Source organism: Cervus canadensis, chromosome 5, assembly GCF_019320065.1.
Source record: "Cervus canadensis isolate Bull #8, Minnesota chromosome 5, ASM1932006v1, whole genome shotgun sequence".
NCBI lineage: Eukaryota > Metazoa > Chordata > Mammalia > Artiodactyla > Cervidae > Cervus > Cervus canadensis.
In genome coordinates, this window is record NC_057390.1 from 14,832,747 (window position 1) to 14,854,952 (window position 22,206).

The window sequence follows — 22,206 nt, forward strand, 5'->3', positions numbered from 1 at the left end:
ATAATACTGAGAACATAAAGGCTAGATTACCAGTGACGTGTTCAGGTCAAAGGATCATCTCTAGCAATTTATAATAGAGAACTTTTGGGTATGTAGATGGAGAAACAGCCACAGTGAGATAGTTTGCTAGTTTATATAAGGCCCTGTGAGTAGCCCTCTCCAGAAGTGGCACAGAATGCTGATGGCAGTGTTGGTCTCTGGCAGGTGTGGGTAAACTCGCTCCATAGTGGTTAAGTCATCATGGAAGGAAGGTCTTCAAGGCTAGTGTGGGCTTAGCCATATTTAGCTTTGTGACATGCTTGTGTCTGTCATCATGCTTTCTCACCACTCGTCAGCACGGACAGAGACAATTGATAGATTGTCTGGAATATTTTTATCTTGGCTAAAATAATTTTACTTAATTTGACTCTGCAAGTTTGGCAACAGGTGTCTTTCAAAAAAACTCTGATATTCTTATGTTTGACGCTACCTGACCTCATTCTATTTTAATTTGCTTTAAAATTCTCTTTTTGTCTATTCTTTTTCTACTTTATAGATATGATTATTTTCATTTAAAATTTTTTTCTATAGTGTGTGTGTAAATTCATACTCGTTTTAATACAGACATAGGACAAATCAGCTATAAATTGTTTTTCTCACTATTTGTAATAAGAGAGTGTATGGATAGTTATACTGCCATTATCATTTCCTGCCTTTTCTCTCTGTCCTAATTTTGACTAGTGCATAGATTAGTATAGCTCAAGAATGCTTTTCTGTAATAGTAGATATTTATATTCATGTCTGGATTATACATACTTTTATTAATCTATCATAAAAGTTAGTTTTGTGTTTTTGTGTAATTAGTCCCTGTTCAGTTTTCCAGTTTTCTACTATTAATTTACTACTATTAATAGTGCCATGAATATCCTTATAGATAAATCCTTATATATATTTATGCTTCTTTCCTCAGGATAAATTCTAATGTTGATTTGTTCATTTTTTTCTTTTTCTACTCTTCCCTGTTCCCCTCACACCCACTCCCCTGTCTCCTCTTCTTTCTTCTTCTTTGCTAACTTACAGTCATTTTGGGAAAAGAATATAAGTATTGTCCTATTGCATCCCATTTGCTGCTTATAAATAGAAGAGGAAGGGAAAACGATTAACATATATCAAGTGCTTACTATGTTCTTGGCACTACCACGGATTATCTTGTACAGGGCATACAGTATTTGAGGTGGGTACTGAAGAGTCCTCATTTTACAGAGTATGAATACAAGACCCAGAGAGGTTATGTAACTTGGCCAGTCATACAGCTGCTGCTGCTGCTAAGTCACCTCAGTCGTGTCTGACTCTGTGCGACCCCATAGATGGCAGCCCACCAGGCTCCTCTGTCCCTGGGATTCTCCGGGCAAGAACACTGGAGTGGGTTGCCATTTCCTTCTCCAGTCATGTAGCTAGTAGGAATCAAATATAGGAATCACATTTAGGCATGTCTTTTTGAGTGAATGATGCCTTGAAGTTTGTCAGAAGATTTATATTAAACAACACATTTCCCCCATCGCGTTACTCTGCATTTGAATTATATCTGACAAAGGTGTTTGTTTTTTTTTTCCCCCAATTTGGGGTATAATTTACATATAAGAAAATGCACAGATCTTAAGTGTAAGTTTGATATGTTTTGACATTGTGTATTTTTATGGAACCACTTCCCAAAACAGGTATGGAACATTTTCATCACCACAGAAAGTTCTATTATTCCCCTTTCCAGTCAGCTGAACCACCACCCTTTCCCTTCAGCCAGGCAACCGCTTTCTGATTTCCGTCCCCACAGTTCAATTTTGCTTTCTCTTGATTGTCGTATAAACAGAATCATACAATATGTATTCTTTCTTATGGATGTTGTTCTTTGTGTGGATTTCTCTTTGGGGAAGGAGGGAGGTGGTGTTGATGGGCGGTGGGAAAGATTGCCAACTCGATTGAAGCCGTAGAGCAAGTGGTGGCGGGGCTTACGTGAGGGAGCAGAGTGGAGGGAATGGATGTATTCTATATGGATTCTGTCCCTGTGCGGTAGATGTTATCTCTGTTTTACTGCTGAAGTATCTGCGGCTGGATGGAGAAACTAATAAAGCTGATCTTTCACAGTTTGCAACTAGTCATGCCAAGATGTGAAGGCTGAAGTTTGGCCTATTTAACCTAAAGCTTGTGCATGCCATTTCCTGACGCAAAGAATTTTTTTCTTCTTTTGCTGAAAGAGTGAAAAAGACAATGTTAAGCTGCCTACCTCTCTGTGATAACTGAGGTGTGGGGAAGCCAAGGGTCAGGGTTATCAGGCCAGGAAGCAGAGCAAGTTCTTTAGAGAGCTCCAAGTGGAGCGGGGACGTGGCCAAGCCGGGAGACGGAAATGGCTTCATTTCTGGCCTCCAGCCCTCCTGGAAGTGTTTGTAACTGGACCCGAGGCAATCCTGTTCCTTCCTGCTGTGAAGACCTCCAGGATTCAGAGGACCAACGCCTTGTGCTTTTGGCTGACGTTTTAGGGAGACTTGGCCAAGGACCTCAAGGTTAGTGTTGGGGAAGAGAATAGTTAAGCTTTCTTCTTTGTGGAGATTAGGATCGCTGCTACTCCAGGTGAGAAGACTTCACCTCTCTTCAGGGGCTGGTGGTGGTTCCCCACAGTCACACACTACTTGCTGCATTCCGTGGTACATGATGTGAGAAATAGGCTTAGGAAAGAGAATGCAAAGAAAAGTGCCACATCACTGAAACGACTGGAGATGGGGGTTAGGGATTTAGAAGTCATGACATAGAGTTGGTGGCGTGGCATTGGTTTAGTTAGGAAGTGAGGGACTGCAGGGCTATTTATACTCATTAAAGTGAAATCCCTCTAAACATCCAGGCTCAAAAAATATACTTGGATTATTTTATGATACACCAAATGAATTCCAAATGGGCTAAATATATGCTAAATATTTTTTCACCTCCTAGAAAAACTAGGAATACAAGTGAGTACCTACCAAATTTCCTGAACTTTGAAGCAAGAAAAGAAAACTTGAAGGAATTTTTATGACTTCATGAAAAAAATATGTGACAAAATATTTGTAACAAGTAGGAAAGATAAAAAGCTAATAATATCCTTATTATATAAAGAGTTAACATCTGCTACAGGAATGAAATGAAACAGGATAGAGGGTTCAGAAACACTCAAGAAAGTATGAGAATTTAGTTCATGATAAGGATGGCATTTTAAATCTGTGGGATAAAATAAAATACTCAATATGCATTGAAATAGTTGGCCAAGCATTTGGGACTCAGAATGAAAGCTCTGCTTCACTCCTTAAACTGAAATAAATTCAAGTAGTTGGTTAAAATATTTAAATTGAAATGCCTTGAGAAGCAGGGTGATGTTGTAGGTAAGAACATAGATTCTGGGGTTAGACAGCCTGGGCTTCCAGGCTCCCTCCACCAGCTACCTGAGCAAGTTACAAACCACTTGGTTCTTCACTTTCATGAAATAGGGATATTAGTACCTCACAGGACTGCTGTGAGGATTAAGTAAATAGCTGTATGAAGAGGGCAGAGAATATCACCTGGCCCATACAAGTGCTGTTTAAGTATAGCTGCCATCATCATCCTTATCATCATTACTGTTACGGAAGATGTAAAACCATAAAAGCACTTGATGGAAAATATTTTTATAAGCTTGGGGGTAGAGAAAACGTTCTTTATCATCATGCAGGACACACAAGTCATACCCCATTAAGGCAAATATGGAGAGATTTGAATTGAAAACTTCTACATATGAAGCAAGGAGAAGGGGGCAACAGAGAATGAGATGGTTGGATGGCATCACCGAATCAATGGGCATGAGTTTGAGCAAACTCCAGGAGATAATGAAGGCCGGGAAGGCTGGTGTGCTGCAGTCCATGGGTCGCAAAGAATTGGACATGACTTATTGACTGGAGAGAAACAATGAGAGGGCTGGACGTCACCGTACTGAGTGGAGACAGGCTGAGACGGGGCAGCTGTTCATTTAGTGCTTCCTGAGCTGAAATGGGAAGAGGATTAGTAGAAGCCAGTTAAATGTCCAGGAGGCATTTGTCTGAGTGTTCTCGGTGTTGCCTCGGTCTTTCTAGGTAAGACTGCTGGATTCGTTACCTGGGGCTGCTATGTCAAATTACTACAAACTTAGTTTCTTCAAACAACAGAAATCTATTCTCTTCAGTTCTAGAGCTAGAAGATTGAAATCAAGGTGTTGGCTGGGCCATGCTCCCTCTAAAGGATCCAGGGAAGAACCTTCCTTGCCTCTTCCAGCTTCTGGGGGTTCCTGGCATTCCTTGGCTTGTGGCAATGTAATTCTAATCTCTGTTTCCCTCTTCACCTACTTCATCTCCTTCCCTGTGTCTCTATGTGTCATCTTCTTTTCTTATAAGAACATTAGTCTTTGGATTTAGGGCCCACGTTAATCTAGTGTGACTTAATCCTAACTATTACTATTAACTATTTCCAAATGAGTTCACATCCTGAGGTTCTGTTACGACATGAATCTGGGGTGAGTATTCGACCCCCGCTACACACACAACTTTTGCGTTCCTTTTCAGAGGGAAAGCAGTGGCTTTGAGAGTAGCGGGGCTGGTAGAGGTAAGGGGCTGTGTCCAGCGCACACCTCACTGGGAGCTTTGGTGGAAGCAGAGGCAGCATGCACAGAGGCACCCTCTAGAGAATGCCGGCGATACCTCAGCTAGTCTCACGAAGGCCTCACTTAACACAGTACCAGAGATGTGAACATCTGAAAGTGACAGAGGAATAAGAAGAAGGAGGAGGGAGCTGATAGAAAACTTAAGAAAGCTTTTCAGAGAAATGCACTTACTGAGTCATATGCTGTACTGAGAGATAAGACTGAAATCCCGGGCCATCTTGGATGAATTAGAATTTCTAAGAAGGATCTATTATTAGGCTTCAGAAGATTGTGAGATTACCCGAAATATCATGGAAAAAAAAAAAATTGTGTATGTGGCTTTGTAACTACCTCTTCTGGGTAGAGGTTTCAAAACTCTCAATCAGATCCACAAGGGTGTCCAGAACCCCCAGAAAAAACCACAGACTAAATAAAGAATGATCCTTGGGGTAGAGTATTAGGATTAGTTTTCAGATAAAAAGGCAAGTGGACCTTCTCTTATGATCACCGTGGGTTAAAATTTCCCCTACAGCTATGTTGTATTACAAATGTATTTATCACTGCACTTGTTTTGGAAAGTTCTCAGTGTTTCCAAGCTGTGCACAAATAATTTATGCTCCGTCCCCCACCCCTAATCCCCAGCCCATGTCTCTGCTTCTCTTCAGGACTGACCCCTTGGGAGAAGCATCTTGCCGCAGTGTCCATGTCCCGTCCCTCAGCCCTCCAGTGTCTCAGCCTGTCTGTGGCACTTAGCACAGTTGATCCCTCTTCCTTCTTCCAGCACTTTCTTTAGCTGGCTTCCAGAATGTCACCGCTCTTAGGCCACCAGCTGCAGCTTGCTCGTCCCCTTTGCAGGATTGTTCTCGCCTTTCCCTCCCTGTGAGCAACCCCAGGCTCAGTCCTTACACTCTTTTCCTTCCCCATTTATACTGCTGCCCAGGGGATCTCCCTTGGTTTTCCCTCTCATCTTCCTGAGGGTATGTATTATGAAAACAAGTTTTCCTCCCTATGCCCCTTTAATTCTTTTCATATAGGCTGTTCAGTGTGTTTCTTTCATTTCGGCTGCACTTTTTAGATGTCTGATTTTGTCCCTATTGGCTCATCCTCCGCTGGAGATATTGGCTCTTCGACTGGTAATGTGTACTTGGTGGGAGGGCCTAAAGCAAGCCTGGGACCAGATTGTGCCTCTCCTGGTGAGGGAAACTCATCTCCTAGAAATACTTTGCGGCTGCCCCCTCCCATCACCACCGCCACTGCCACCGCCACCGCCCAAGTGGCCTGGCTCCTCAGGAAACCTTTCTGATCTCTGCCAGGCGCTGCTTTCTTCCAGTGCCCGTCTTCCTGAGTTGCCATCCAACCTCAACAGGTTGGGGGCTGACCTGCTATACTTGCCTGGCCCCTGGCTTACACTGGGCTGGCGCTGTTGTATTTTGGTCTCTCCATATTGGTGGCAAGTGGCCCATGGAGTAGTGTGTGGAAGGAAAAGAGAACACAACCAAAAAGCTTTTCCCAGGCTCCCAGGCCGTCTGTGAGCCTTGGCACCTCGTACTTTTCCACCCTGGACTGCTCTTCTCCACCAAACCAGGACCCAGCCAATCTCTGTCTCTCCAGGATTTCCCACGTGTTTGCTGTTACTTTTTCAGATTCATCAACTTTCTCTTTTTTCCCAGCAGTGTACAGAATTGGGGTTTAGAAAAAGAGGCTAGCAACGTGTTAGTGCATCAGCTTGTAGTCTGTGTAATCTCCATAGGCAGATGAACAGTAAAACTGTTTCCACATTGGAAAACAAGTTCCATACAAATTAAGAAATAATTTAAACATCTTAAAAAGGAAATATATTTACTCAACAAACATTTAGAAAGAGATTTAAATTCACATAATAAAAGTAAAACTAGAATAATAGCTGCATATATCTTTAGTGGAACAAAATATCATACACACAAACCCAGTACTGGTGATATGCAATGAAATGACACATTTTCATATACTACTAATGGACATCTAAACTTGATTTAGTCCCTTTTGAAAGTATCCAGCTTATCTCTAGAGTCTTAAATTGTTTATTCCCTTGATTCTGTAGTTCTGTCCCTGGAATTCTAACCTAGAGAAGCTTCAGTATGAGAAAGATCTTCAGGCACAAAGATAGGCAGTGAAATGTGACGGTAACAATGGCAATGGCAGCGCACAGGAACAGCCCACCTGCAGTTGTTTTTTGTTGTGTGTGTTCAGTCGTGCTCGACAATTTGTGACTCCGTGGACTGTAGTCCACCAGCCTCCTCTGTCCATGGAATTTTCCAGGCCAGCATACTGGAGTGGGTGGCCATTTCCTACTGCAGGGGATCTTCCCAGCCCAGAGACTGAATCCATGCCTCTTGCATCTCCTGCACGGGCAGATGGATTCGTTACCATTCGTGCCTCCCAGTGGGAGACTGAATCTATGAAAATGATCTGTCTAAAGAATATGTGAAAACGTGAAAAAATTCTATGACATAGCGTTAAGTGAAAAACAAAGATAAAATAGTTTATATAGTATTAGTATTAAAAATTTTATGCAGAGCAAAGAAACTAGAGAGAAATTAATGGCAAATTAGTAGTGCTTGTGTTTGGGAATTTTATTTTCTCTCTTTATTTTTTATTAGCTCCAGTGTCTTGGAGATATTTTTAAGTTAAAAAGCTACAAAAACCTGTCTGGTTTTGGTTGATTCAAGATTTGGCAAAGAAAGGATAATGAAATGATCAAAGTTATTGGCATGCATATTTCATAAAAGAGCAAATCTTTCCAATGTAAAAGAACTTATTAGAAAGGAAGGAATAGCAGAGGAATAAGGAAGTCTCCTTTATAACTTAATACAGCAGGTGCTTGAGAGCAAGAGCTGGAACGTGAGCTGCAGCTTCAAATCCACCTCTGCCTTCCCTTAGCTGTGTGACGTTGGACAAGTTACTTTACTTCTCTGTGCTCCAGTTTCTTTATCTGCAGAATACAAATAACAAGAGCACCTTCCCCCTAGAGTTGTTAAGAGGATTGTGTTCATAGAGCTCCTGGCTCACAGGAAGGGTCATATATATATATAGTATATATGTGAATATATATATATAAAGAGAAGACAACAGTGATAGTAGATAATATTCATATATATATTTCATAAAAGAACAAATCTTTCCAATGTAAAAGAACTATATATATGAACATTATCTACTATCATTGTTGTCTTCTCTTTATCCTCATCAAAGCTCATGATTCCAAAAATCTCTGCCATTCCCCATGTTCATGGTGCACTTCAGCAACTGACTATATCTGTCTTTCTCTCTATTCTAGATCTAGCTGTTCTTGAACACTTGGTTTTAGGCAGATGGCATGTCCATTACTTTGGACTTAAAACTTCTTTGTCCTCATCTTATTCTGTATGTGCAACCCATCCAAGTGCCCATATCTTAGATCCTATTTATTTCCCTAAGAATTACCTCTAAATTCTTAAACTGTTTCTACCCTTCAGCCTGTTACTACATACTTAGTAATTTATCATTTTAACTGTAACTGATGGGTTCAGTAATCAAATTTTTACCAGTTTACAGTAGATAAAAACATTTATCTGTTTAAAAAGTTGGTTTTTTTTTTTTTTTTTTCACTTTTGATGCAAAGGACTGTAATGCAGGTAAACTTTATGGACTGCCCAGGAAAAAATCATAGTCTTTGGTGATTCATTTTATCAAAGAAATCCTAGTGCAAGATCTTTTGTTTTTTTGAGTTAAAAATACCTACTTTCTAAAGAAGGTTTAAATATATGTTACTATTTTTGTAGTCAATCTGGATAACTAGACTGTGATTTTTCTCACTTAACAGTTAAAGAGAGGAAAAATGGTGATATTAACTGGTAAATTATAACACTGTTTTTTAAAAAAAATTTTATCACACTTTTTAAGATTACATGTTAGCTCCATTTGTTAATGTATTTTAATAACTCACTTTTTTCCTTCAGTTTATGGGACTTCCTTAATTGCAGGAAATACCTTTTTAATTAACTTTTATTCAAATAGTGAAAATGTAGAAAAGTATACAGATCGTAAGTAAACACGAGTTTTCATGAAGGGAACACTCCTATGTAAGCCACCCACACCCAGCGTGTGAGTTAGAACATCGCCAGCATCCCAAAGCCCACACGGTCCCCTTTTAAAAATGAATATTTTTATGTGCTGTCATTCTTTGTTTCCTATTTGCCAGTTTTTGAATATATTTTTTTTTTATCTCTTTTTAAATAAAATTTTTGTATTTTTAAAATAACACAGTTTTTACAAGTTAAGTCGTGGTGTAAGACGAACGGCAAAGTGCAGCAGTTTCCTGATCCGCTGACCACCCCCCCCCAATACTTCTTGCCAGAGGGGAGAAGCCCTCTAGGATTCTTTCGCCATTTGCACATTTCCATATTTCATAATAATAATAACTATATATGGCTATTTTTGTTAACCCAATTTTAGGTATTATCAGTTGACCTCCTCATTTTTATAATAAATAAGGACTTAATTCTCTTATACTGGCATTTCTATTCCATTTCTTCCCAATATATTTACACTAAAATTTTGGTTACGTGAATATTTTCTATTAGCATTGTATGTCTGTGCCAATTATATTCAAAATGGATATTACAGAATTCTGTGATCGAGGGGTACTGTTTGCTTTTCATTTTTAATGGCATGAATGCTTGTGTTGGTTTTCACGTGATTCTCTGTGAGCCTCTTGTCTAAAATCCTCATCTCTCCTGCCCTCCCTTTTCTGGCTTTAGCTCTGGATGGTCACTCACCCTCGAACTTGCCAATCCACAGTCTTCCAGTCCTGATCTTTTGTGGATGTACTCTCCTTGTTACTTTCTCCTTCCCTGGTTTCCATGACATCACTTGCTGCCATCCTTCCTTAGTGCACAGACCTCTATTCATCTCTCCTCCTCTTAAACGGTGTTTTCCTTTAAGACTCCATCCTCGGTGTGATTCTTACCCCACACAGTCTCTTTAAGCAGTGTCTGCCAGGGCCACGTGTGACTGCTATCTATTCCTCCATATGGAACTCTCTCCTCAGGGCCAGATCCAGCTGTTTAATCACGGAACATCAGAGAGTGTAAAAACAAACTTGGTGTTGTCTTGCCTTCTCTTCAGGACCTCTCTCCTGATGGAATCTGCATGTGAATTGGGCAGAGGTGTGTCTGGTGTCTGCACCCTGACCCCAGCAGAGGCACTGTACCTCCTTGCTGTTTACAGTTCCCTTTATGCACGCACAAATACACACACACACTCTCTTTACCAACTTTTCCGCTCTCAAACACCAGCACTACAGCTCCATTTTAATTGGCAGGAAGAGTAAGATTTCTCTTCCCCCTTGGCTACTCATCATGGCTAAAGTGAGTAGATGGGATGTCGGGCCAACTGTGAGAGCCCAGAAAAAGTAAAAAATTTTACTGCTTTAGTATGCTCCACTTGTCCAGCTTAGTAACTGTTTCACTAGACCATCTCTTTCGAAGTATGTTAATACTTGAAATGTTTATAGAACATGTACTTGAAACAGGTAGTGCACATTCATACCATTTCTCCTGCATTGTGACTTTCAGGCTTAAAACCATGAGTGGGGCTGTAATATCAATTTCATTACTTTCAAATTTAAAACTGTACATGTTGAATTATAATGTGAATTTATGGGCAGAGATAATTCACCTTGTCTGTCACAAAAGAAAAAGAAGTACAATTGAGTGTTCTCCCGTCCACTTGTATCCCTGGATGTAATTAGGACCATGAGTCTGAGCTCACATTCCTAACAGTGTTCACGGGCCAGAAGGGCCGTGATTCCTTGGCTGCATCTCACGTCTGGATCAGAACGCTCTGCAGGGAGACAGAGCAAGGTGTCAGTTGCATTTTTCTTAGCAACTCTTCTCTGAAAGAGGTGTGTTCATGCAGTCCTTCTTTCAGGCAGGAGTCGTTTATTGCATCAGTACTGTGCGCCAGACACGATGTTGGACATCAGGGACACAAGTTGATGGGCGCGGTCCTCTCCTTGAGTTCAGAGTAAGGATAAAGATGGAACCCTGCCACTCAGACGAGTGTGTGGCCTGTGGACCGTCAGCATCACCACCACGTGGGAGCGCGTTAGAAATGCAGAATCTCAGTGAGATGGAGCAGCATCTCATCCAGGATCCTGCATTTACAGCAGGCTCCTGCGTGGCCAGTGCCGTCAGTCCGGGGGCCACACCGAGTAGCAAGGTCTGAGGGTGCTCTCCTTGAGCTGGTTCTTCAGGTAGATCCAGGTGTCTTTGCTGGCCTCCTGTCACAAGGGTGGGTCATGGAGGACGCACTTTCTGTGCTTCCAGGGAGCCCTTGAGATACACGGCCCCGTATAGCTGTGCCTTGTCATAGCGGTGTAGCCTGCAGTGGGTTACGCCCACTTAGTTCATCTGTCAGCATTCAGAGTATCTGGGGTAGAGTGTGTGAAGACTAATGAAAGTGAGATGGCCAAGAAGTTGCCAGATGGTGAGTGGAACTGGGGTAGTTGGAAGGACAAGAGATACTTTCTGGGTAGCCTGCATGCCTGAGGCAAATGCATTGGTAGTTTATCATTCAACAGTGAGAAAGGGCCAGGACCACTTTAAGCAGAATTCTAATTCTGAGCGTTATCGCTGTGATCTGGGTGGAAAATAGTGAGGCCAACATAAAGGAAAAGAAGCTAGATTTAGGACTCATGGATGGCATCACTGACTCAATGGACATGAATTTGAGCAAGCTCTGGGAGTTGGTGATGGACAGGGAAGCCTGGCGTGCTGCAGTCCATGGAGTCACAAAGAATCAGATGTGATTGAACTGAACTGAGGAGTGTTGAGTTAAATCGGTTACGTGTGGCCCAACCAGGAGAGAAGAGAATCTAGGTTGGTGCTCAGGGTGCTGGCTCTGAGAGTACAGGAGGAAGAGGGATCTGGGATCTAGGTTCCCTTTAGAATGATGGAGGGTGAGATGTTGATGGGACGCATCTGGTAGGTATTGAGGTGCACATTCCGGGGGCTCTGTCTAGAAGGCAGCTGGGCTGGCACTGCACCCATAGTGTTGGGTAGATACTTGGTCACGGTGTGTTTGCAGCTACCGGCGTGGGTCAGATCATTCGGAGAGGACCCCCAGAGTGAGAAGAGAGGCGCGCGGAGCCTAGGGCCCTGTGAAGCAGGGCCCTCCAAGGAGCCTGAAAAGGGGACACCGGGAGAGGTCAAATCACTGTCTGTGATGCCAGACAGTGGTTCCGGATGGGCTCATCTTGTTTTTCACTCTTTAAAAGTGGCGGAGTGACACTCTTACAGGCCTGACTTGGTTTTCACTGTCGCCATTGTTGGTGAGGGTGGCCCTTCGTTTTTTGTTATTGTTTGCTTGTTTCTAGCTTACCAGCTTCTCCTGTGCTTTTTTTAAGGTCCTTAAAATCCTGGTCAGGGCAGTGATGGATGGGATGGCTGATCGTAGTGGCGATGTTGCAACTGGCCTCAGAGGAAAGCTGCAGGAGTTATTTGGCAGAGTGACTTCAAGAGTGGCGAATGATGGAGAAATCTGGAGGCTGTATGCCCAAGTGTATGGGAACGGGCAAAGTGACAAGCCTGATGAAGATGAAAAGGTGAGTCCTTCCCAGTCCTCTGGGGCTCTTACCTTCTGTTTGAACACAGACATGGTGAATCTGCTTTTTTGATGGTTGGAGGGAGACTAATAATTTGAAAGATAAGATTAATATGCTCATATTTTCAGTTGTGATGCAGAGTCTTTTAACATAAGCACCCTGAATTCTGGACAGGCTCGGATGTGTAAACATTCATCTTTTTTCTTTCCATGAGTTTTTCTTAAATAATTGTTCTCTGTTTCCCAAAAAGGGTCTCTTTAACCTGCTTTCCTTGCAAGCCATGAACAGCTGGTTCTCGTTATTTACTCCACACCCCTTTCTGCAGGCTTCTTGCTGAAGACTAAGGTAGTTGGTACAAGGACAAAGGAGTGTTTAAATCTGAGTTGGAGACTATGAAAAGGAGAAAGAAAAAGGAGCTCGATAAGACTATCGAAGAGGAGCTTTTAAAGTCTAAACATAAATGTTTTACAAAGGTTGCCCTGCCCCTTTCTTGCAAGTGCAGTGGAACACCAGTTACGTTCAAGTTATGCCTTCAGCTTCTTATCTTAGAATGTAAAAGGGGCCTCCAGAGTTTCCAAGGTTGGAATACTAAATGTTTTGTGTTCTTTTCAAAACATCCACAACAAATCAAATGTACTTGTATAAGTTTGGAATTTGCCACAGTACAGCTAATCTGTGGGATTCTTAGCTGTTCTCTCCCCCTTTGTGTCCACCCAGCTGGCTTCCAGCAAAGCCTTGTCTGCCTGGAGAATACATACTCACACGCATGTGTGCACACACTCCTGCTTTCCGTCCTTCCATTCTTGAATTCTGTCCTCTCTTGCATATGCGGCATTAAGGATACTCTGAATTCTCTGATCTGTGATTTCTCCTTCAAGGGTGGGGAGGTTGTAAAAGAGAGTTGTTTTAAGCATCTGTGTCGTTACCCACCTGCCAGTAATCCCACAGTTTTCACCAAGTTCACACCTTGTTCTCTGAACTGGTCTCTTAAGCTGATGTTTACAAATGCCAGGGAAATGTGTATACTTCTTATAGATTTGCAAACCCAGCCTTTTAATTTTTGGAGGGAAGTGTCTCCATTCAGACCTGCCCGTTTGATTTAACTGCTTGTTGCTGTTGGATGTGCATCTGTATCCCTTCTTTGATGAGAATAATGCTGAGACTGTGCTGCATAACCCAGAGGCTGGCTTTTCAGCTGGAATTAGTTCCATATGACTTCCAGGAAGCAGAGTTTGAAATGTGAATTCTGCTGCTTGTTCTGAATGCTGTTCTTTTTCTTTCCTCAGGCGTTCCAGTATCTCTCTAAGGCATACAAGTGTGACACACAGTCCAGTTGTTGGGAGAAAAATATTACGTCATTTAAGGAAGTGGTTCAAAGAGCCTTAGGACTTGCACATGGTATTTGATGTAACGTTTGATATCCATGGTATATTTTAATGTATTTCTACTGATAGGAAAACATATTAGTCAAAAGTGAAATTCCACTTCAGATAATTTCAGATTACTTCATTGTATTAGAATTTTTGTAGTTAATTCAGCAAGCATTTATAGATTAACTATTATGTAGTAGGCACCCTAGAACAATGAGAAAAATTAGGCTAGAGGCTTAAATAGTGTTTGAATAAGTGACAGATGGATAGGAAATACCTTTACAACTGTGTTTAGTCTTCACACGGAAGTAACCTCCCGCGTTGATGATGTAGTAGTAAGAAAATCTGAACTTTCCTTGACTCATATTCTTCTTTTGTAAATGAAAATATTAATAAGAGTACATAGATTACTGGAGTGCATAGCACTGTATTTTAATGTGTGGTATTTGAGGGGAGAAGTAACCTTACCTAGAAAATTATATGCCGATTAGGGAAAGATACTCCAGATAAAGGCTGCTTTTAATTATTTACATTAATGAAAAGTAACAACAGTTACAGGCAATAACACACTTTTACATTTATGTTTGAACATAGGCATGTGATGTCCTGGGCATGCAATTCAAATAAAATAATGAAGCCACACTGTCAAGGAGTGAATCACAAGGACTGTGAATCTATCCTAAAGTCCTCCTATAACTTCTGCAACTATTAATTGCCACAAATAGGGTGCAGCAAGGGGCAATATAAAGGGCAGACCTTTGGACTCAGGGGCTCTGAGCTCCAGGACCAGCTCTACCACATGCTAACTCGGTGACTTGGGGTCACCATTACTTACCTTCTCTGACCCTTAGTTCCCTTGTCGTGAAAATGGGAATAATACCTATGGTTGTTACGAAAAATAAGTAAAAGCATATTGAAACACTTAATAGTATCTTACACATGGTTTAAATGTTAATCCCTTACCTCCTCACCCCCCACCCTATTCTTTCTATAGTAGAGGATCTGAGTTGGGTGATAAGGGACTCAAAACTAAAAAGGAAAAAATGAGCAAGAATAAAGCTTAACTTTGCTTTGAAAAAAGTCACAGAATGTTCAAACAGTTGAGAAATGGGCTTAGTAGTTAATAATTCTACTTGTCATTGACAAAAGGATATAAATATCTAATTTCCTGGGCCACCCACCCCTTGACAGATAAGGTAGAAGTTAGACTCTGTGTAGCTGAAACTCAGTGTACTTTCTGACAGGCCAGTGGAAGGAGGGTCAGGGGTGGCTGGAATTTACAAAGCTTGTGCTGGCCTCAGGGTAGTGGGCTCAGGTGGAGTTCATTCTTTAAAAGTTCAAAGGCCTTTGGCCTTTGTGGATCCGGACTACTTTTGGAGGACCCATGCTAAGGTGTATTATCTACACAGTCAGAGCAGGGTGCAGTTTATTTTGAAGAACTTATCTGAGCTATTTCAACTTGCCAACCCTGAACATTTCTGTGAACAGCAGGTTCTGTATCAGTCAATGCCAAGATAGTTTCTGTAATCACTAAGTGGTAGTATTAAACCTGTCAAATATAAATAAGCAGGTTAAAGAAGTACTCCAGGAAAAAAATCTTTATTTTGCACCTTAAAATTGATTTCAAACTATTTTTGGTACCCTTTTTTCTCCTTCTGAGAAATACTTTGAGAAAAACAAGTGTCTTTTCTTTTAAGTTTCCCTTTGACTTGAATGAATTATGTGTTTGTGCTCCTTATGGCATTTTAAGCATACCTGAGTGGATGCTCAGCTTTCGTTTCTAGTGATATTTTAGATTTATAAAGATAAATCTTAACCTTGTCTGTGTTGCTCTGGTGTAGCCATGCTCCGTGGAAGAATAAGCTGAGTTTCTCTGTTATTTCTGTTCTCTTTTTTTTTATCTTTCTCCCGATCACTGTGCTCCACCTCACCCAATTCTGGAAAAGGAAATATGACATTTAAAAAAAATCTCCATATGATTTATTCCTTTTCGGGTTGTTATTTTGAGGAATAGACATGTGCTCCAGAAAGCTTGGTAAGGGTTTCCACATAGGGTTGGAGACCCTTCTGTAACAATGTTGTCATTATGTACCCATTGTTCTGTCTGGAGGGTGTTCATTTACAGTCTGTGTTGTTCTGTTTTCTGGGAAAGGGTGGGCAAAAGTTCATCCCTTCTTTGCCATCCAGGAACTTTTAAAATCATAGTTATGCATTTTAACTACAGTCTGCCTGGAGGAAGCATAGCTGTCTTGGATTTCCTGATGATTTGAAACAGCAGGTTATTTCTCTCTCTCTCTCTCTCTCTCTTTGTCTCTCCGTCTCTAATGCCTCTTGAAAATAGGATTGAGGAAGGCCTCAAATAGAGTGTTTGTCTCTTTACTCTCTATTTTGTTTTTCTCAAAATGACAATGAAGGATTGAAAACAGAATCACAGCTGTTTTTGTTATGTTACTAGGTACTAAACAACCCAAGTATCTCACAAATGGTAGTTACAACCTTCCTCTATTACGGGTCACAGACATCATAATCCTCCATATCTCTAGGTTAACCTATGCCCTTTGAAAATAAGTGTGACATTGTTGACTCCCATTCATCCTTTCAAAATCTTGTTTTTATTTTGAAATAGGAATGCCAGACATAGCTCATGCCATAGAAGGTGTTAATGATGACAAACCTATTTTACCAGGCACACACAACCTCTGCTAGTTTACATACAGTAAGAAATCTATTGTCTATCCCTGTTCTAAGATACACGGTACGGAGGAGACTTCAGTTGCTGCACTGTTTCGTGGAGTTTTAAAATGGGTTCTGGTTATTGATCTGTTTGTAGTGAGCATAATTTACAGGAACGGAAACAAGGAGTCAGTGGAGAAATCTGAAGAAGTGAAGTGAAGTTGCTCAGTCGTGTCCGACTCTTTGCGACCCCATGGACTGTAGCCTACCAGACTCCTCAGTCCATGGAATTTTCCAGGCAAGAGTACTGGAGTGGATTGCCATTTCCTTCTCCAGGGGGTCTTCCCAACCCAGGGATCGAACCCGGGTCTCCCGCATTGCAGGCAGACGCTTTACCGTCTGAGCCACCAGGGAAGAGAAATCTGAAGCATTAAATTTTTACAAAGCTCTTCACTTGTTCTTACAAAGTGTTAATAGCCAGGCCTTCTGCTAGAAAGGGTTATAGCCTCTGTTCATAATTTCAAGTTTAAGGAAAATGGGCTCCTCAGAATGCGGGAGGCAGAGTTGTTGGAATGAGTGACTGTCTTCTCCCCTGCTCGGTGCTAATGATTACCAGGCGTGACTCAGCCACTGGAGAGCCTGGTCATGCTCACCTTCCCTAAATGCAGGCACCTGGGTTGTTGACATCACTTCTTCCAGAGTGGTGATACAAGCCCCAAATATGCAAATACACTGAGAATTGAGCTATGAATATCTGGCATGTCACTTCCTTGGGCTGGTGTCATTGGCAATTGTGAGTCCCCACTAGGGACTCAGTACTTTGGGAAGCCATGTTAAGATGAGCTGTGTCTGTTTTTGTTCTCTGTGGACATCTTGTGTCTGCCTAATTTCAATAATCTGTGCTTCTTTGTTTTTTCAGAGTCTATTCCCAACAATCTGTAACTCACCAAAAAATACTCATTTTCCTCAAAAGTCTCCTTTGAGCAATAAATGATCCTTTTTAAGGGATAAAAGGGGAAATTATGCACATAACTTATTTTCCTTTTACCAAAATAAAAACTTCCCATGTAGAAGCATTTCTAAAGTCTGTTACTATAAAATACCAATGAAATAATTGGATTTTGTGCCTTTAAATTATCATTATCAATTTTTAATGGATGTTTTCCGTGTATTTATCTTCCAGTGGCTGTTAAATGCAGTAAAAACAAATCCAGTCCCCAGGAGGCTATACAAGTGCTGTCTTCAGTTCGACTCAATTTACGGGGCTTATTATCTAAAGCAAAGGTGAGGGTGAAATGTGAATTGTTTAGAATTATCACAGGAAAATAAAAAGGTTTGGTGTCAGCCAGCTGCTCTTAACTGTTCTTTACATGAGGGATAACTTTAGGCCCACATTTTATTTTATTTTTACATTTTGTTTATTTATTTTATTTTTGGCTGTGCTGGGTCTGCGTTACTTGGCATGGGCTTTCTCTGCTTGCAGCGAGTGGGGGCTGTTCTTTGTTGTGGTGTGCTGGCTGCTCATTACAGTGTCTTCCCTTGTTCTGGAGCATGGATTCTAGGTGCGCGGGCTTCACTGGTTGCGGCTCCCAGGCTCTAGAGCACAAGCTCAGGGTTCGTTGCCCTGAGGCAAGGGGAGTTTTCCCGGACCAGGGTTTGAACCTGTGTCCTCTGTATTAGCAGGCAGATTCTTATCCACTGTACCACCAGGGGAGTCCCTCCCGTTATATTTTAGTATTAGCCCCAGGTGTTTGTGCTGGTGAGGAGATCATTAACCTAGTGAATAAACCACCCTACTCATGGGTAACTTAGGAATCTTTGAAATTAATATTTATAATCCAGCTCTTGATGCTTTCTTTAAATTAAACAGTGCTCTTCTACTTACATCACTTTTTCCCAAAATGTGGCATATATACTACTAGTAGCACTTGGGTAAATGTTGTTATTTTAATATATATTTATTTCAGTGCATATTAGAAAAAGTGTAAGTAGCAATCAAATCTATAATTTCATGAATACTATTGCTTATTTTCTATTTACAGTATTCTAATGTTTTCCTTAAAAAATACTTTTATTTAAAAAAATTGATTTAGAGACAGATATTAAGTAGGTGATGTATGGATTTGACAAAAATGTTAGAGTAAATGTCAAACTCAGGTTTGACAACTAAACCATATGCTATCAGTTTACAAATAGCACCCTGTGAACTAGTGCTAGGAGGGGGACAGCTGAGAGTCATCGAGGGAGCTCTTGAGTAGAATGGACTCCACATCTCTACCTGTGACAGATCAGGTCTGGAACAGAGCCTGGGAAATCTGTATTCAGTTTCCCAGGTAGTTCTAACATGTAACTAGATTTGGAGTATACCCTTGGGAACAAAATTTGAAGTAATCCAACTTCTAGTACAAATTAGCACTTTCTTTTCTAATCTTTGTTTGCCTTCCCTTTTTAATCTTGGGTTGCAGCTAATTTTAACTCACTTCTGAGAGCCAAATTCATGGCATGTGAAGGTCACTTCTGGACACAGGTAAAGACCTTTCCAGAGGGTGCATTTCATTAATTGCTTGATCTTTTCATATCAGAGCATCATTTTTGCCTCTTTGTAGATTATTAACTCACTTTCCTAACTGTGCTGCTGGAACCAGGTTTCTATAATCTGGGGGAACTGTATTTTCTCCCAGCTTGACAGCACAGCTTCAGATTATGTGTCTCTCAGAAAGCTCCAGGAGCTCTCTTAAAGAAGGTCAAGGTAGCAAACTTTTTTCATGACTCTTATTCCCAAATAGAGAGCTCAGTTTCCTAGCTTCGGTGAGGTCATCAACTTACCCATGATTGTTTATTTCTTCAGGATGTACTTCACAGGTTTCTCTTTCTCTGTGCAAAGCTTATAATTTATTAATTTTACATAAACCTACACTTATATATGACTTAAATAGTCTTTTTGTAATGTAATTTTACTTATTTACTTTTGGCCACGCTGGGTCTTCATTGATGCACACGCTTTCCTCTGGTTGCAATGGGTAGGGGGCCACTCTCTAATTGCACTGCTCAAGCTTCTTACTGCAGTGGCTTTTCTTGTTGTGAAGCGTGGGCTCCAGGGCCCGTGGGCTACAGGAGTTGCGGTTCCCGGGCTCTGGAGCACAGGCTCAGCAGCTGTAGTGCATCGGCTTAGTTGCTCTGCGGCATGTGGGGTCCTCCTGGACGAGGGATTGAACCTGTGTCTCCTGCATTTGCGGGCGGCTTCTATTCCCCTGAGCCTCAGGGAAGCCTGACTTAAACAGTCTTGCCTGTACTGTCCAATCCATTTATATCGTGGAATTCGAAACACTGAAAATGAGGCCTCAGAACATCATCTGTGTACAGGTTTGTTCTCATTAGATCTCAACTGGATTATCCAAAAATGGGAAAAATTGCTTCCCAACACCTCCTTTGAAAGCACCTTTTTGCATATAATATTTGGGAGCCCCTGATTTTGTAGTAAATCGTTTTTACTTTTCTACTTTGTAACAAATTGGATTTGCTAAAAAGAATTGCCTTCCTAAAGAACACTTTTCCAGAACACTTTAAAAAGTGAAAATGACTGAGGATGACTGTGTTAAATAATAGGCTCAGTTTGCACGAATCTCTGGTCCTTTCCTGCCAGGCCTGGCACGTCATGGAAATAAACTCCTAGATAGAACCTAGAAACTCACCTAAAGTCATCCAGTTCTTGTTCGGCCAGGACAGGGTAATTCCTCAACCCTCAGCACCCCATCCTTGTCCAGATTTGCTGCCAGGGCGGTGGGGGTTGGGGGTCGGTGGCATGAGGGCAGTTGGTGAGGATACCAGAGAGCCTGGAGGCAGAGCGGATACACCACTTACGCTCCAGGGGACCCTCAGCAAATTATTCTTTCTTCCTAAGCCTCAGTTTCCTCTCTGCTTCCTCCTTACTTTATAGGGAAGTGAGGCAGATTTGTGATGATTGCAAGCGCTGTAATTCTTAGTAAAAATAAATATGCCACTTAAGTCCAAGTTACTTTGCTCAGAGGTGTTTTTTCTACTGATCACATCACAGTGGTTGGTATGTCAGTCTGTTGTGAAATGCTGTGTAAGATGTGACTACACAGTTATGTGGCAAAGCTTTACAAAACAGCTCTATGCTCCATAAATCACTGTGAGAAATTCTAAGCTTATCATGGTGATGACGCCTTCACTCAGAACATCTTCAGGATTCCCTTTTAGAATAGCTGTCAGAATGGTTGCTGTCATCTGTGGTGGTGGTGGTGGCAAACAGTTGTATTTTAATAAGTTTGATTTTTGTAAACAATCTTAAGTATGATGAAAAAGATAGATGGTAAGCTGAGTAAATTACATTTCTGATTAAAACACACACACACACAATGTGGTCATAAAATCCTGAAGCTAGTTGTCCTGGGTGCCTGCACTGACTCAGCAGGCAGTTCCTAGAAAGGCATTCCAAAATGTGCCAGCCATGGTGGTGTTACTGAGGGATGCTGCAATATTCCCCCACCCCAGAGCTATTCCTTTTGCAGAAGGAGCTCACTTTTGTTTTATTGTGCTGGACTTTTTTGTTTTTACCCAGTCTTGATGATTGTTGTGGCCTCTGAGTCCTAAGCCATAATTAATTTTCAAATAGCATAAAGAGTATGATTTATATGAACTTGAATCTAAAATGTATTTGTTTTGCTTGTATACACAATGAATAGATTTGTTTTGCTTAAATGAATAATGTCTATTTATCCAAAAACCATCTTATGACATTCAAATGAATAATACAATCAATATTCAAGATAACTGTTTCCAAGAGGAGAACTCATTTAAATTTACAAGTTGAGGCATGTTGTTTGATTCATCCACTGTTGCAGCTTGTTCATTTCCAGGATGGTGAATGGAACAAACACAACTATTGCTGCTATAATGTTGTGGTTTTATTATACAAAGGGAGTTTTAATTCTGTACTCTGTGTCTATGTTTTTTTAAAGAGATGGTCATTGTTTTGATAGTTCTGCTTTGTTCTTTGTGCTGCAGCAACTTTTTACAGACGCGGCAAGTGGAGAAATTTCCAGGGAATTAGGTGATGAAATAGCAGCTATGGACACCTTAGTGACAGAGCTTCAAGACCTAAGCAACCAATTTCGAAATCAGTATTGACCATCCTGGGAACAGTTTCTGGAAAAGGTGTTTCACTTTCCAGAATTTCTTCTATATCTGTGTCTCTGAAACTCAAGATATTGATTTTTTAAATAAATTTCTCTTATATGGCTAACATCCTTGCTTTTGTGATTTTTTCCAAATGCTTCAACTTTGTGAAATACATTAAATAAAATGTTTCTTTCCTCTTTGTTTAGGCTTAATTACAGTTGAATTCACTATTTTTATTATTCTTGAGGTATTTCAGCACAAAGAGGGGGGAAAACGTAGTTTTCTTCTTAGCATGGAGTTTATTCTCTCTCAGCCTAAAGTGAATTAGATCATTCTCTGGAAAAAGTCCAAACAGGGAAAAAGAAAAATCACACACTGCAAGTTTGTGGGATCATTAGATTGGCTGGTATATTATCCAAAAGTGATAAAAGAGTACATTCGATGATGGAAACCTTTACACTTCTTGAGATTTTGTATTTGGGTCAGAAAGATACAGACTTGGCTAAATTAGGAGTATGGGTATGGTTTAACTTCTAAATCAGGAAAATGAGAGAGAAAAAATGACATAACTCAAATCTTGACTCAACCATTAGCCACTAGTAACCAGACTGACCCCCCTCATTGTGTATACTGCCAGCCTTAAATATGGTTGTTTAATAAGGTTATGATGAGTGAAGACAGCTATAAATGGTGCCATATTACAAAAATGCCAAAGTAAAATGTTTTCTTAGTAATGTCTATGGAAA

At 40.9% G+C, this 22,206-nt stretch overlaps 1 protein-coding gene across 1 annotated transcript in view; it reads left to right on the forward strand.

Annotated features, from left to right (window-relative positions):
• TTC27 (tetratricopeptide repeat domain 27) overlaps positions 1–21,586 on the forward strand; it is a 164,454-nt gene extending 142,868 nt beyond the window's left edge. Inside the window, exons 17-20 of the mRNA XM_043468286.1 lie at positions 12,078–12,275; positions 13,562–13,673; positions 17,502–17,602; positions 21,347–21,586. Of these exons, the coding sequence (XP_043324221.1) occupies positions 12,078–12,275; positions 13,562–13,673; positions 17,502–17,602; positions 21,347–21,469 (534 nt within the window). The 3' untranslated portion in view covers positions 21,470–21,586. The remainder of the gene's footprint in view (positions 1–12,077; positions 12,276–13,561; positions 13,674–17,501; positions 17,603–21,346) is intronic.
• Positions 21,587–22,206: the final 620 nt, after the last annotated feature.